General features: G+C 35.1%; 1 protein-coding gene across 1 annotated transcript in view; it reads left to right on the top strand.

The window, feature by feature from the left end:
- SPRED1 (sprouty related EVH1 domain containing 1) overlaps positions 1–15,505 on the top strand; it is a 137,107-nt gene that overhangs the window by 109,891 nt on the left and 11,711 nt on the right. Inside the window, exon 5 of the mRNA XM_007081641.3 lies at positions 6,337–6,489. Coding sequence (XP_007081703.1) covers positions 6,337–6,489 — 153 coding nt within the window. The remainder of the gene's footprint in view (positions 1–6,336; positions 6,490–15,505) is intronic.

Raw genomic sequence — 15,505 nt, 5'->3', positions numbered from 1 at the left:
TTTTTTGTTCATTCTCAGAATTTCTTATTTGCAGAAAGAAAATAACTATGTAATTTTTAGCAAGACTTATCCATCATAGAAATTAAATTATATATATATATGAAAGTTGTGATGATGCCTGGGCTTGGTGAGGATATGGAACATTGTTTCTGGGTATGTGAATTGTTAGAACCACCTTGGAAACTAGGTGGTTGGGTTTTTTTTAATTTTTTAAAATTTATATCCAAGTTAGTTAGCATACAGTGCAATAATGATTTGAGGAGTAGAATCCAGTGATTCATCCCCTGCATGTAACAGCCAGTGCTCATCCCAACAAGTGTCCTCCTTAATACCCCTTGCCCATTTAGCCCATCCCCTCACCCAAAACTCCTCCGGCAGCCCTGTTTGTTCTCTGTATTTAAGAGTCTCTTATGTTTTGTCCCCTTCCCCTTTTATATTATTTTTGCTTCCCTTCCCTTATGTTCATCTGTTTTGTATCTTAAATTCCACATATGAGTGAAGTCATACGGTCTTTCTCTAATTTCCTTTAGCATAATATACTCTAGTTCCATCCATGTTGTTGTAAATGGCACGGTTTCATTCTTTTTGATTGCCGAGTAGTAATATTCTATTGTGTGTGTATACACAACACACACACACACACACACACACACACCACATCTTCTTTATCCATTCATCAGTTGCAGGACATTTGGGCTCTTTCCATACTTTGGCTCTTGTTGATAGCGCTGCTATAAACATGGGGGTGCATGTGCTCCTTTGAAACAGCACACCTGTATCCCCTGGGTAAATGCCTAGTAGTGCAATTGCTGGGTTGTAGGGTAGTTCTATTTTTAATTTTTTGAGGAACCTCCATACTGTTTTCCAGAGTGGCTGTACCAGTGTGCATTTCCACCAGCAGTACAAAAGAGATACTCTTTCTCTGCATCTTCACCAACATCTGTTGTTGCCTGAGATGTTAATTTTAGCCATTCTGACAGGTGTGAGGTGATATCTCATTGTGGTTTTGATTTGTATTTCCCTGATGATGAGTGATGTTGAGCATCTTCTCATGTGTCTGTTTGCCATCTGGATGTCTTCTTTGGAGAAGTGTCTATTTGTGTCTATTGCCCATTTTTTCCCTGGATTATTTGTTTTTTGGATGTTGAGTTTAGTAAGTTCTTTACAGATTTGGGATACAACCCTTTATTTGATATGTCATTTGCAAATATCTTCTCCCATTCCATTGGTTGCCTTTTAGTTTTGCTGATTGGGAAACTAATTTTTATTATGTAAACTAGAATGTATGTAGGTGTGTCCTGTGATCCACCATTTTCATTCCTGGATATTTACCAGAAAAACTCTTGCACGTATATACCATGAAGCCTGTAAAAATATTCTTAGCAACATTGTTTGAAATAGCAAAAAAATTAACTGTTTCATTTTAGGCTAGTTATTTAATCTCTGAGCTTTACTTTCTTCATATGGAGTAGAGAGATAATAATACTATCTACTTTGAAGAAATGCTGTGAGGATTTAGATAAGCTAACTCAAAGTACTTGGGACAGTATCTGATACTAAATATGTTTGCTACCATTGCTACACAGAAGTGAAGACTTATGAGCTATATTGCTATATATGTCAACATGAATAGGTTTCACACACAAAAAATGAAGTCTCGTATAGCATCGTATCAGTCAAATAAAATTCAAAAGCATCTGTAACTAAATATTGTTCAGCGATGACACTTGCATGATAAAAACTTCAGAGTATGAAAAGCGTTTTCCTGCTGGTGATCCAAGTAGGACATGAAAATGTGGAAAAACTTGTACCACTTATTTGTTGTGTTGGTTATATTCTCTTTCTTTCTTAAGTAACAAATATACACATATTCATGTCATTATTTATATCGTGTATGTATAGTCCTTTATATAAAGTATTTCTTTGGAAATGTCAACAGTTCAGGGTATATCCTTATGTAGTATTGATGAAATTTTTAAATATCCATCCATTTTATCAGATAAATGGGATCATGTCATACTGACAGTTCTGTACCTAGCTTTTTTCATTTAGCAGTATCTTGTGAGTAATGTGTAAGATCTTTTTTATGGCTGTATAGTATTCTACCAATATATATATATATAATAATTTTTAACCGATCCTCTGCTGATAATAACCATAGGATATTTTCTTTTGGGTTTTTTCCCTCTTTTTTGTTTAAAAATAGTACTACCATGCTTTGTATGTATATCTGTATGTACAGTCACTTTCTCAAAGAATTGTATTCCCACCAGTGCTGTAACAGTATACCTCTTTCTCCATACCCTTGCCAGCATAGAGTATTATTATCTATCTTTTCTAGTCTGTAAAAAAATTGGCATTGTATATTTATGGTTTTAATTAGGAATGAACTTCAGTCTTTTCCTATATTTATTGCCCATTTTTCCCCTATGAAATAAAATTAAACTGTATCTTGTATGTCAGTGTTTTTTGGGAGTAGTGAGCCCATTTCTACAGATTCATGTAAATTATATTTCTTATGAAAGTGTTCCTCAGACAGTGCTGATTTTCTTCCCCTCTACTCTCCAGTATGTGTAGGACCCCCCCCCCCCCCCAACAGAGCTTTGATAATTGGAAATCTTAGAAGGGTTATGAATAGAAAAGCCAGTAGATGTGTATGAATACCCTTACCCACGGCTGGAAATGAGGAGATCAGTTAAAAGGCTACTGAAAAAGATAGCAAAAAAGAATATGGCTTGCGTGAGAGAAAATGGATTTGAAAGATAACCAGAAGGTGAACTTGGAAAAAATTGGGAAGAGTTTTTTTTAATTGACAAAAAGATATTTTGCATGAATCCAGAAGGGTTTGGGGCAAGTGTTGAAGAATGTCTCTCAGTTTGGTAGTTGAATTATTTAAATATTTAAATAATTATTAAATATTATTATTTAAATATTTTCATATTTTGATAGAATACATTTATATTTCAAAGCATTACAATTATATATCACAGACAAGGGAGAAAATATATACCTAGATTTTTAAGAGTAATTATGGTCAACATAAAAGTAAACAAGCTCTAGAAACACTGAAAAATTACTCCTGATCATACTATCAAGGAGAGGTGTTAACATTCATCTTATATGCTTTTAATCTTTTATGGTTATGATAATACCATAAACAAAATTTTATATATTGTCTTTTTAACACTAAACATTTCCCCATATAGTGGATATTGTTTATAAGCCTAATTTCAAAATGGCCACTCCGTATTCCATTAAGTGGGCATACCATAATTTATATAACCATTTCCTCATTTTGGGACATTAGGGTTCCTTCTCCATTTAATGTTGAGAGTAATCTGAGATGGGGCACCTGGGTGGCTCAGTTGGTTAAGGGTCCAACTTCGGCTCAGGTTTGTGAGTTTGAGCCCTGCGTCAGTCTCTGTGCTGACTGCTCGGAGCCTAGAGCCTTGCTTCAATTCTGTCTCTTCTCTCTACCCCTCCCTCGCTCTCACTCTGTCTCTTTCTCTCTCAAAAGTAAAATAAACATCTAAGAATAAAGAAAGAAAAAAACTAATTCTGAGAAAAATACTTTGTGCCTAAAGCTTCTTCCATTTAGTACTTTTTTTTTCTTTGCTGGATTCAAGAATTTGTCAAAACGTTGGGATGTTTTAAAAGATCTGATACATTTTACTAAAATTGCTTTTCAGAAATTATTCTTCCAGACTTTACTCCTGGGTGTGGAATCAGCAATGAATAAGAATTGCCATTTTACTTATCACCACTTTTTTTTTTTTTAACTTTGTCAGTATACATCTAAATTTATAACTTGCTGAAGGAGATATAATTAAGTAGTAGGAAAATACTGTTTAGGATTCTATAAAAATGTTTTAGTTTGTTTTTCACAATTCCTGGATAATGTGTTTCTTGTAGATTGTAGACTCTATTTTCATACTTTGAGGATTGGTGTGTGGGGGGGATTGTTTTTATCATATTAATTAAGCAGAAGATGCTTTAGTTACTTAGTTATTTTATTAGCCAAGATCCATTTAGGTGTGTAGTTGTAAATTCAGTGTGTGATGTGAAATATATCGTTAGTAGGTTGATTTCAGCTCTTTTGGTAAACATTTTTAAGTAGAACTAAATCATTTGTTACCCAAACAATAAACATTTTTATTTATTTAATATGAAATAATCAGCACTCTTTGTAGTTCCCTTTAAGAAATAAGTGTATTCTTAATCAAAATGAAATGTGTTACTGCTTAATTTGCAGAATATAAGCAGAATTAACCCAAGTCAAAAGTAAAATACTTGGGTTATATAACTATCTTATGTTTGTTCAGATATGGATTTTTCAGTAGGCTTTATTTTATTTTACAAATCTTAAATGACTCAATTAGATTGGAATTCAGTAAAAGCATCCTGATCCAAATAGTTGTCATCATTAGAAGCAAAATTACTTAATTACTACTGATATTATTCTACTGCCTCCTCTTCCTACTACTACAATAATAATTCAAGCTTGTGTATAGTTTTTAATATATTGAGTATCTCTGGTAACCCCAAAGTTACTAATACAAATCTACCCAATTTATAATAAAATAATAATTTAGAGAAGTTAGTTGCTTACATTTTATACCTTAGTTGGATGAGACAAGTTTCCAACTTAGGCCCTTTATCTAAGCCTTCCCCCGACCCTTTATTTTCTTCTATTCAATTTGCTTACAGTTTTGGAGAATTTTTTGGATCATTTATTTTCAGAACTGCCTGGAACATGTAATAAATATATTACTTGATTTTTTTTTTTTTTACTGTTTCCAGTTTTGATCGTGCATTTTGATAGAATGTTGCTGGCTAGTATTTAGCCAGCTCCTTTCCAATAATTAATTTAGCATTAACTGTCATAACACATTGGGACAACTATAATGAAAGTTAGCTAAAAAGAACCATTAACTGGGTTTGGCATACTTAGTTTTAAGTGGCAGTACATTCTTTTATATATATATATATATATATATATACACGCACACACACATATATACATGTGCGTACGTGTATATATATATATATATATATATACGTATATACATGTATATATGTGTGTGTGCGTATATATATATACATATATATCTATCTATATAGATATAGTATGTGTGTGTATCTGTGTGTATTTAATATGTATTTTTGAGAGAGACAGAGGATCTGTCAACTCAGAGCTCAATGTGGGACTCAAACTCAGCTGAAGTTGGACACTTAACCAAATGAGCCACCCAGATGCCCTTCAAATACATTTTTAAAAGTTTAGTTGCTTACTCCCTGATAAAAGAATAGCTTTTAGTTTTCAGAACACTTTCACATATATTATCTCACTAAATCCTTGGCAATCCATATGATAAAATAGCAGAAGTATTAGAAGTATTTGGTAATTGAGAAAACAAAGTTCCATAGACATTAAATGTCACAAGGCTACTTTGTTCCAGAGTAAGGACTAGAATGTGCATTTATAAACTAAAATATCATAGATATTTTATGAATTTTACTGCCTAATTTTAGAGCACTAAATTTTTAAATCTTTTTTTTTTTTAGAAAAATCTTTTAAAGGTTTATACCTTTAAGATTATTAGCCATATAGTGATTACTCTGAATTATTTTAGATTAACCCAATGAAAGTATTTCTGTCATTTTTATTTGGCTGTCACAATTTTTTCAAATAATTATACAATAACAGGGAAAGTAATGGCAAATAGTTATCTCATTTCTTTAAAAAAGAAACAAATTATTTTTTCTAAAATTTTAAAAGCCTGTTATTATAGACTCTCATTGAGCATATCCCCTACCTAAGTCTCATGTGCATGATTTGAGTCTTTCTAGATAATCAGCAAGTTCGGGCTAATTAATTCTTTCATTCATTCAATAAGGTCATGGGATGTTGTTTTCTTTTGATCCGCTGTATAGTCCTTGGTACATGCTTTTTTCACAGGATAGTCCTTGGTACATGCTTTTTTCACTTGCAAAATAACACTTTTATTGATTTGTATCTTCTCTAACAATTTCTTCATTTTCTTTTCTTCATTTCTTTTCTTTTCTTCATTTTCTTTGTATGTTTATTACTTATTATTAAAAGCTTTGTTTTAATTGATTCTCTCTCTCTCTCTCTCTCTCTCATGGCATAGTTAGGCTTCTAGGTCTTCCTAAGTTATTTTCTGTAAGAAATCATTGTTTTAGTTTGGGGAATTGCCATTTATAGTGATGGTGGTGGTACTTAAGGATTTTCTAAACACTTGCTAGAGTGAACATTTCTTAGTTTGTTTTTCATATTTTGGCAACTAATGAATTTGGGGGATTATTTCCCATTAGGCAACTGAAGAGGATACTTCCAGTTCTCTAGTGAAAGATCATCTTTTCCAGCAAGAGACAGTTGTTACCAGTGAGCCTTATAGAATCTCAAGACCTTCTGCCTTTGAAGGTCTGGATGCCAGAAGAGTCTACTTACAAAGTCAAGCCAGTCAGGTGAGACCATTAAATATTTTTCAGTGTGTTATTCGTATGTTTAGAAATTGGATGTACTAGAGAAGGACTTTAAGACCATGTGCCTTTACCAGACAAAATAAACAACAGAAATCTAGGCAAATATGATTTAATTGAACCATAAATTTTACTTTACATTTTTTGATAACAAAGGTGAAAAGGGAAAATGTGTTAGTTACATTTTCATTATCTGAAGGAAAAGGCATTATATCCTCTTGGGAAGCATATGTTTCCCTATCATTACTCTACATAGAACTACTCAGATGAGAGATATTACGAAAAATAGTCCTGAGCAAACATACCTGTGGCAAATACACTGATGAGTTTCATAGAGTTATTTCTTGTAGCTTAACCTCAGATACTAATAATGTACTCCTAAATCAACTCAGAGAAAAGTGTTTCCTTTGGGTACTCCGTATACAGTCTTCTAATTTTTTCAGCTTGATCTAAAAATGAAACCTTAGTTATAGGATAGAACCCTATTTTTATGCCACTCACGAATGTTATTAAATCTGTCAGAAGACCATTCTTGACCCCATTTTTTTTAGTGATATGGACAGATGCTTTCATTCTTAAATAAGCATTTCTAACTGTTTCTCTGTGAACTCCTGTGGCTTAAACTATACCCAGTGTATGTGTACAAAATCAAAAGCCAATCAAAGTGATTTTTTTAATGTTTTAAAATATTTATTCTTCTTGATAGCTGTTTATAAGATGTATTAGTAACCAGTGGCATAGTGGCTATGCCTGAAGCCTACCCTGATTCTCATTTAAGAATTCCATTGTAACCTGAGGATCTTAAATCTGCAGCTTGTTCAGGAAGAAATTTGCATTGCATTTGCTCTTCTATTTGTCTAGAACACTTTTCCCCTAGATCTTCAGAGTTTGCTCCTCACGTTGTCACCTTTTTTGTGAACCCTTCCCTGGGTGCTCTAAATAAATAAAATAGCAATCTGTTTTGTTTTGTTTTGCTTTGTTTTGAGGGGGAGAATCTTTTTTTTTTTTATTTTTTTTAACGTTTTATTCATTTTTGAGACAGAGACAGAGCATGAACGGGGGAGGGTCAGAGAGAGAGGGAGACACAGAATCTGAAACAGGCTCTGAGCTGTCAGCACAGAACCCGACACGGGGCTCGAACTCACGGACCGTGAGATCATGACCTGAGCCGAAGTTGGACGTTCAACTGACTGAGCCACCCAGGCACCCCGAGGGGGAGAATCTTAAGCAGGCTCTGTGCTGATTGTGGAGCTGTCATGGAGCATGATCCCACCACCCTGGGATCATGACCTGAGCCAAAATCGAGAGTCGGACACTCAACCGACTGAGCCACCCAGATGCCCCCAAATAGCAACTTTTCTATCACTATACCCTTACTCTGCTTTATTTTTCATGACACTTATCACTTCCTGACTTTATATATTTAATTTTTCTATTTGTAACTTTTTGTTTGTTCCACAATATGTTCAGGAACCTAGAAGTTTCTTAATAGAATGAGCATCTAGTTAACATTTGTTGAATCAAAGAATGAATAAATGCTAACAGCATCGCCTTGGAAGCAAATGATATTTGACTCAGTTTATTCCTAGTCTTAACACCCAGTATTGGGACCTTGATTAATTTAGGATCATTGGTTTTGCAAGGAACAAATCCATTCGCACTAATTTAAGGAAAGAGGACTTTATTTTAATGACTCAGTGGCATTTCTCAGAATTCCTTTTAAGAATAAGTACAGGGTAAGACTTTTGAGATGCTAGGCATTAAGTAGCTTCTCTCTTTCCCCACTCCTGCTCCCCCTGTACCCTATTCACACATACTCCACATAACCATTTATCTATGTTTCTCTTTATATATTTGTTTCATTCTTTTGCACAATGGTCTAGACTCTTTGTTTCCTCGTTGATTAGTAGTATATTATGACTATCAATGTCAGGCTCAGCCCTTTAGACTACATGGCATTCCTATGTCCCTAACCAATTCCATATTCTTACAAGAAGGAAGCCAATTGGCTTGGCTTAGGGCAGGTTTATACATTCTATATAGCTCTCCATTCCAAGGTTACAGGATGGGCAGCCAGATTAGGTAGAGAGGAGATAAAATGGTGCACACTCCATCTAACACTGCCACTTTTGGACAGAGTTCTTGTTCTAGCCTATCATATAAACTTATGGCTTCCCTTTGAGGCATATGCCAGATCCCGGTTTAACCATAATTATGGCTGTTTGGGAGGAGACTGAATACTAATCATGGCAACCTTTTGAGGAATGAGATGTTTCTTTCTGCCTCGTGTAAATTTTAAGTTGTGAGTTTTACATTTCCTGCCTAAACTTGTTATTTTGCCACTTTCCAAAAGGTCTCTTTGCTTAATGGAACCACACTGGGCATTGGGGAAAAGTTGGATAGAAATTTCTACAACAATGGGTAAGATCTTGGGCTTTAGGCACAGGCAGATCTAGTTTTAAATTCTGGCCTTTTACTTTACTTACAGTTACAAAACTACTCAAGTTCTCCATCTTCCTGTTTTCTCAGATATAAATATCAACAAAAATAAAACTTATTTCCATAGTGTTATTCTAAGAGTTAAGGAAGATAATTCCCTCATATATACATTGATATGTATGTGACATATATGCATGTGATAAATGTTAGAGCACCTATGATGTGCCAGGCCCTATTCCAAGCCCTGAGAATAGCTGTGAACAAGAACGATATGAACTGTAGCCTCATGAAGGATATAAATGCTAGTGAGGGAGATAGACAGTAAATAAGTTAAACCGGTAATATTTCAGGTATTAATAGTACTGTGAAACAAAGTAATGGGAAAGTAATGGGAAATAGAATAGTAGGAATACAGAGGAGGACTTCTGCAGATCTGTAAGATGATTGGGAAAATCCTCTGGGCAGCTCTTTGTATGGAGATATGAATAATATCAAAATAGAACATAACAGTCATATGAAAATCCAGGGGTGAGGGGCTGGATATCCAAGCAGCAGCTTGGTATTTCAGAGAAACAGGCTGATATAGCTTAGTTCAGTGAGTAAAAGTGGTAATACACTACAAATTACAGTTAGAGAACTTGGCAGGGTTTGGATAGTGTAGGCTATTGGGAGGAGTTGGAATTTTGTTCTAGTTTCAATGACAAGCAGTTGGAAGGCTTTTAATCTCTAATAAAGATCTCGTTTCATTTTGGAAACATTATGGCTTCTATGTGGAGAATGGACAGTTGGAATGTGGTCATGAGTGGAATTAAGACCAATTTTGAAGGTTATTGTTTTCATCCAGTTAAAAGATTTTGGTGATTTGGACGAAATAGAAATGACGAGAAATGGTTAGGTAAGTGCAAATTCTGGAGGAAGAGCCAAAAAAGACTTGGTAATAGATTAGAGTCAAGAATGCCTTCTGAATTTGAGGTGCAAGTAGTTGAGTGAGAGATGATGCCATTATCTGAGATAGAGAAGACTGGGGTGATTACCTCTGTCATCACCAGTGTAGTACCACGGCCCACTCCTGTAAGAGGACACAGAGTGGATGATTTGCCTAATGTAGGGGTTGTATGTTAGGACATGTAGGCTCTTATATTCTGAGTGATGTATATCATGATTAAGTAAACTGTCATGATTATTTAGTGGTGGTAAAAGACATGTCTTGTCCTGACAGCTAAATTAAGTAGTAAAATAAAGTCAAGGAGAAGTAAATAAAAGCATTATTTTAAAAGGTGATTAAAATTAAAATTTTAAGATGAAATTTGAACCAGAAACTGAGAAATTGAGGCTAAAATTATGGTAAATATTTCTTAACCAGTGAAGAATAGATGGAGTACGAAGACAGATTTCCAAAATTTGTGTGGATTAGGAAATTAAAAGTGTAAAAGTTAAAAGAAAAGCAGCATAAAAAGGAAAACAGTAAAACAAGAACTAAAATCATTTAAAAGGGCTCAAATCTTAAAAGTATAGAGATGAGAGGAATAAACTAAGTCAAGAACAATGAAAAAAACTTTTCTAAACATGGTGATTTGAAATAGTGTAAACATAAAAATTAAGAAAATATAATGGTAAGGGGTGCCTGGGTGGCTCAATTGGTTAAGCGTCTGACTTCGCCTCAGGTCATGATCTTGCAGTTCGTGGGTTCAAGCCCCGCATCGGGCTCTGTGCTGACAGCTCAGAGCCTGGAGCCTGCTTCAGATTCTGTCTCCCTCTCTCTCTCTGCCCCTCCCCGCTCATGCTCTGTCTCTTTATGTCTCAAAAATAAATAAAGGTTAAAAAAAAAAAGGAAAATGGTAAGATACTGTTTCTAATTTTGCTCCTACCGCTCGTTTTTAATGTGGAATAGATGTAACTGAGGGAATAGTTACTGCATGTTGTTTTGTTGTTTATTTATGCTAAACAGACCATCAAGTCTAACTGGCATGGAATCTGACCTCTGGAATCTTGAGTTCCTTGAAAAGGATGACATGTTTTCCTCAAGTAGAGAGCTGAGGAGATCCAGCAGAAGATCAGATCAGAACATTTCAATATTTCAGCCTTTGCCTCAGATTAGGACCAGTACTTGGCCAGTTCTCAGGTGTATGTGCACACATACGCACACAAAGATATGCTCTTGAGCATGTGTATTGTCTTTTGGAGAGAAGGGTATGCTAATAAGTCTGACTGGTGGGTTGTTGTGTTGATCTGGTTTAAGGACAAACCTGATTCCAGAGATAGCACCATAAACCTGTTAATTCATTTTGTTCTGAGTGAATTAAGCTCTCTGTAAACATTTGGCTTATTTGTGATCTCAATAACGGACTCTCTAAGATAAAGGTGAAATACTAGCAAACTTTAATGCTGTTAACAGTCCCAGTGGGAAAGAAAGGAAGGTTCCATGGCTACAGTAATTAAAGATTATAATTTCTTAATTCTCCAGGGACTGTGGGTCACTCAAAATTGTTCTCAGCAAGTCACAGTAACAACATGGATTTTAAATATTTCCTGTGTAACTGAAGTTTTACTTTCCCCACTCAGCTCAGATTTTATAACTCCTTTCTTTCACTTTCATGGTGGCCATTTTTTCAAACACAAGGGTTTTGTCATCTCTTGCTTAGGTGTTTTTTTTTTTCCATCTCAGAAGAGAAGATTCTTGTTTCTTTGATAGTGTTTGTCTTAATTTGTTCTGTCAAACACGTGATTATCTCTGTTTCCCCAGTACCTACAACTGCAGTGTATACTGATACTCTCCATTTTTTCTCCTCTAATATCATGGTATATGAAGTAGGATAATGAAACCTGTTAGTATTTCTTACTCTTTTTTTTTTAAAACCTTTTAGTATTTCTGCCTGGTGTTTTTCATAAATAAAATCATTACTGAAAGCAATACTCAAATTTCTGAGAGTCATTTTGCTTTTACTTTGGAAGGTGACTTTCATTCTAGTATTTCGGATTACCTGTTAAAGTGTTACATGTTTTTCATGTTTAATAATTTTATCTGGCCTTTGTAATTGTCTTAGGAAATCAAGAAGACTTGAGATTTTATATTCTTTTGATGCTTTGCTAAGTGCTTTTGATTCCAATATCTCATTTGAGCAGTAAATAAATAAGTAAATAAATAAAGATGTTATCAGTGAAGGAATTCATGCATAGAATCATTAAGTACCTGAACAAAGTCACCACGTTAATATTTGTTAAATTATTAGAATTCTGAGGTTATTTACAAATGGTGTTTTTCCTCCTTCTGCCATCTTCTCGTCTCCTCTTCCTTTTTATTCTAGCTCAAGTTGGAAATATTTCATTTATAATAAGTAGGCAGCTTTATGTTACATTACATCTAATAAGTATGGCTTGTTAATCCTTATCATAGCTTGCCCCTACTATATGCTGAGTACTGTTTAAAGCACTTATATAACTCATTAATCTTCACAACAGTCACTACAGCAAGCTGCCTCATTAGGGGGATAGACATTATAGTTTATATACATGTTTTTTTTCTAAGTTTACTATGAAATTTTAGAAGAAATGCACAAAAAATGTTATTAAAATATTGGTACAAGAAGGGAAAAAGTAATTTTAAGCCAGTTTTATTAAAAAGATGCAAAAATAGAGGCTGAAAACAATTTGCATAGCTTTTCCAGGGATTTTTGGAATCAGAACCATCAGTCCAGAGTTATATTTCCTCCTCATCATCTAGGCATCCTAGGAAGCAGGATTGGAGAGATCCAATTTAACACTTTTAAATACAAAATACTTCCAACATCTTGAGTGATGGGTAGAAAAACTTACCAGTGGAGGAGAGAATGGATGTATGTACATCCTGAACTAGACCAGTGATTTCGTATAGTTGAACAGTGAGAAAAAATTTAGTGAATGTAACACAAAGTTACAAGAGACTGATATTCATCATCCGAGACCCTGGGAATTTATTTGGCCTATCTTTTTTGGCTGAGGGAACTCTTTTGACTAATGGGAGGGAAAAGAACCGAACCCTTCTCCCAAAATGCAATGATGATAGTGGTGGAGTGGTTAAAGAATGTAGTCGCCACGTAGAAAAGTACAAAATGGTGCTAGATAACTGAAGAGAGGGAAGTAAACAACAGTTGGCAGGCAACTCTTAGCCTGGGGATTTTGAGTGTTAACATGGCTTCTGGAACCAGACTATTAGGGTCTGAATTCTAGCTGCTTTGCAACTTTTCCTTATATCTAAGATTGATGTGACCTAGAGAAAAAAAGGATGATGTTTAATGACTTTGTATAACTAGATATTTAATTATAAATTTGCTGATGTCAAAATAAGTGAACTCAGTTTATTAGGAACTAGAATGGTATGGGTATTCTTCTTCAAAGCTACACAGATACTAGCTATGCATTTAATAAATCTGGAAGTTTCTTAAGAGGAATAATGTGCACTTGCATTTGTATAGTGGTACACCGTTTGTCCATTTGGGTGTCACCCAATAGGCTTCACAGGGTGAATTTCCCATATTATAGAATCTGGCCTTACACTTGCTGGTCAGAAACCTTTTTTGTCAAGATGGAGTCCTCTTTCACGGACTAAAATAATCAAGTTTAAGAAAAATGATGTAGGGGCGCCTGAGTGGCTCAGTTAGTTAAGCATCCAACTCTGGATTTTTGGCTCAGGTCATAATCTCACGGTTTGTGAGTTCGAGCCCCACATCAGGCCCCACACTGTTAGCTTGGAATTCTCGGAATTCTCTCTCTCTGCCCCTTCCCAGCTCATTCTCTCTCTCTCTCTCTCTCTCTCTCTCTCTCTCTCTCTCTCTCTCTCTCTCTCTCTGTCTCTCTGTCTCTCTCTCTCTGTCTCTCTCTCTCTCTCTCTCTCTCTCAAATAAATAAACTTAAAAAAATGATACATAAAAAATCAGAATGTAAAAATTTTATTTAAGCCATCATGTGGACTGTAATACTAGTGGTAGTTTGTTTAGTACAATGTCTACATAAAATAGATCTTCATAAGATACTAGGTCATTGTCCAAAGCTTGCTTCATGAATATGTGTTCAAGAGAGTACTTACATGCTTTGAATGTTTAATTGCTTTTGACTGGATAGGTTGATGGATCCTTCTCCACAGCCGGTCAGTCTTGCCAAAATGTCTAGACTGCTTTCTTGCTGTCGAGAAATATGAAAAGTCTGAGATTTTACCCTAAAGGTTCAACCTTCTGGTTGCTTCCAGAAGACATAAGGCTGCTAGATCAGAGACAAGGGACATTATTACTCACAGCACAATAAAGTAGCATGAGCTTCATGTTTGGGTTGGTCCCCTGGCGTTCCGAGTCCCATGGAGATGGTGCTGAGCTACTCAGGTGGATGAAGCACACTCAGTGGTTTTGCATTACAGCATTGGAACCCTGAACTTAGGGAACCCAAAGTCGTTTATAAAGGATGTTAAGTCTTGCCTGACTTTGCCAGGGAAAGAGATGGTGTCATAGTCATAGTAGATACTAAACAAACCTAACTAAAAAGGGAAGGCACTTACCTTTCAAGGGCTTCACTTTACGTACATCTTTGCAAAGATAGTCTGAAACAAAGGCAAAACGTGCCTTTCCTCACTAGATCTACAGAAATGAGACCTATGGAGAATTGTTACCTAACACTAGCTTAAAAAACACGAGGTTTGGGGGCACCTGGGTGGCTCAGTCGGTTATGGTATCATAGGTTTTTGTTTTTGTTTTTGTTTTTTACTGCCCTAAAAATTCTCTGCGTTCTGCCTATTCATATCTCTTCCACCCCTGCCAAAGCACAACTCTTGGCAGTCACTTAAATTTTTATTACCTTTATAGGTTCACTTTATCAGAAAGTCATAAAGTATATAGCCTTTTCAGATTGTTTTCACTTTGGTTTCCTTCACGTAGTAGTAATGCATGTAAAGTTCTTCTTTGTCTTCTTTTTTTTTTTTTTTGAATACTGACTAATATTCTCTTGTTTGGGTATATACCACACTTTATGTTCATCTACAGAGGGACATTTTGGTTGCTTCCAAGGTTTAGCAATTATGAATAAAGCAGCTAACAACATTTGTGTGCAATTTTTTGCATGGACATAAGTTTTTGAATCTTTTGGGTAGCAAGGAGTGCAATTGCTGGATCATATGGGAAGAGTATATTTAGTGTTATAAGAGATTGCCAAATTGTCTTCTAAAGTAGCTGCACCATTTTTAATTCCCACCAGCAGTCAATAAGGATTCCCTGTTGCTCTGCATCCTATCCTCCCCAGGATTTAGTGTTGTCAGTGTTCTCGATATTAGCCATTCTACTACTTGTGTAGTGGTATCTCCTTGTTTTAATTTGCATTTCCTTGATGACTTACGGTATGTAGCATCTTTTCATTTCCTGTTTTTCCATTTGTGTATTTTCCATGGTGAATATATTGAGATCTTTGGCTCATTTTTTAAATTGGGTTGTTTCATTATTATTGGTTTTTGAGAATTTTTGTTGGTCTTATTTAAAAATTTTTTTTATGTTTATTCATTTTTGAAAGACAGAGAGAGACAGAGCACAAACAGGGGTGGGGCGGA

The sequence above is a fragment of the Panthera tigris genome, chromosome B3 (genome assembly GCF_018350195.1).
Source record: "Panthera tigris isolate Pti1 chromosome B3, P.tigris_Pti1_mat1.1, whole genome shotgun sequence".
In the NCBI taxonomy this organism is placed as follows: Eukaryota; Metazoa; Chordata; class Mammalia; order Carnivora; family Felidae; genus Panthera; species Panthera tigris.
The sequence above is the reverse complement of the archived record's forward strand: the minus strand, read 5'-3'. Positions and strand labels throughout refer to the sequence as shown.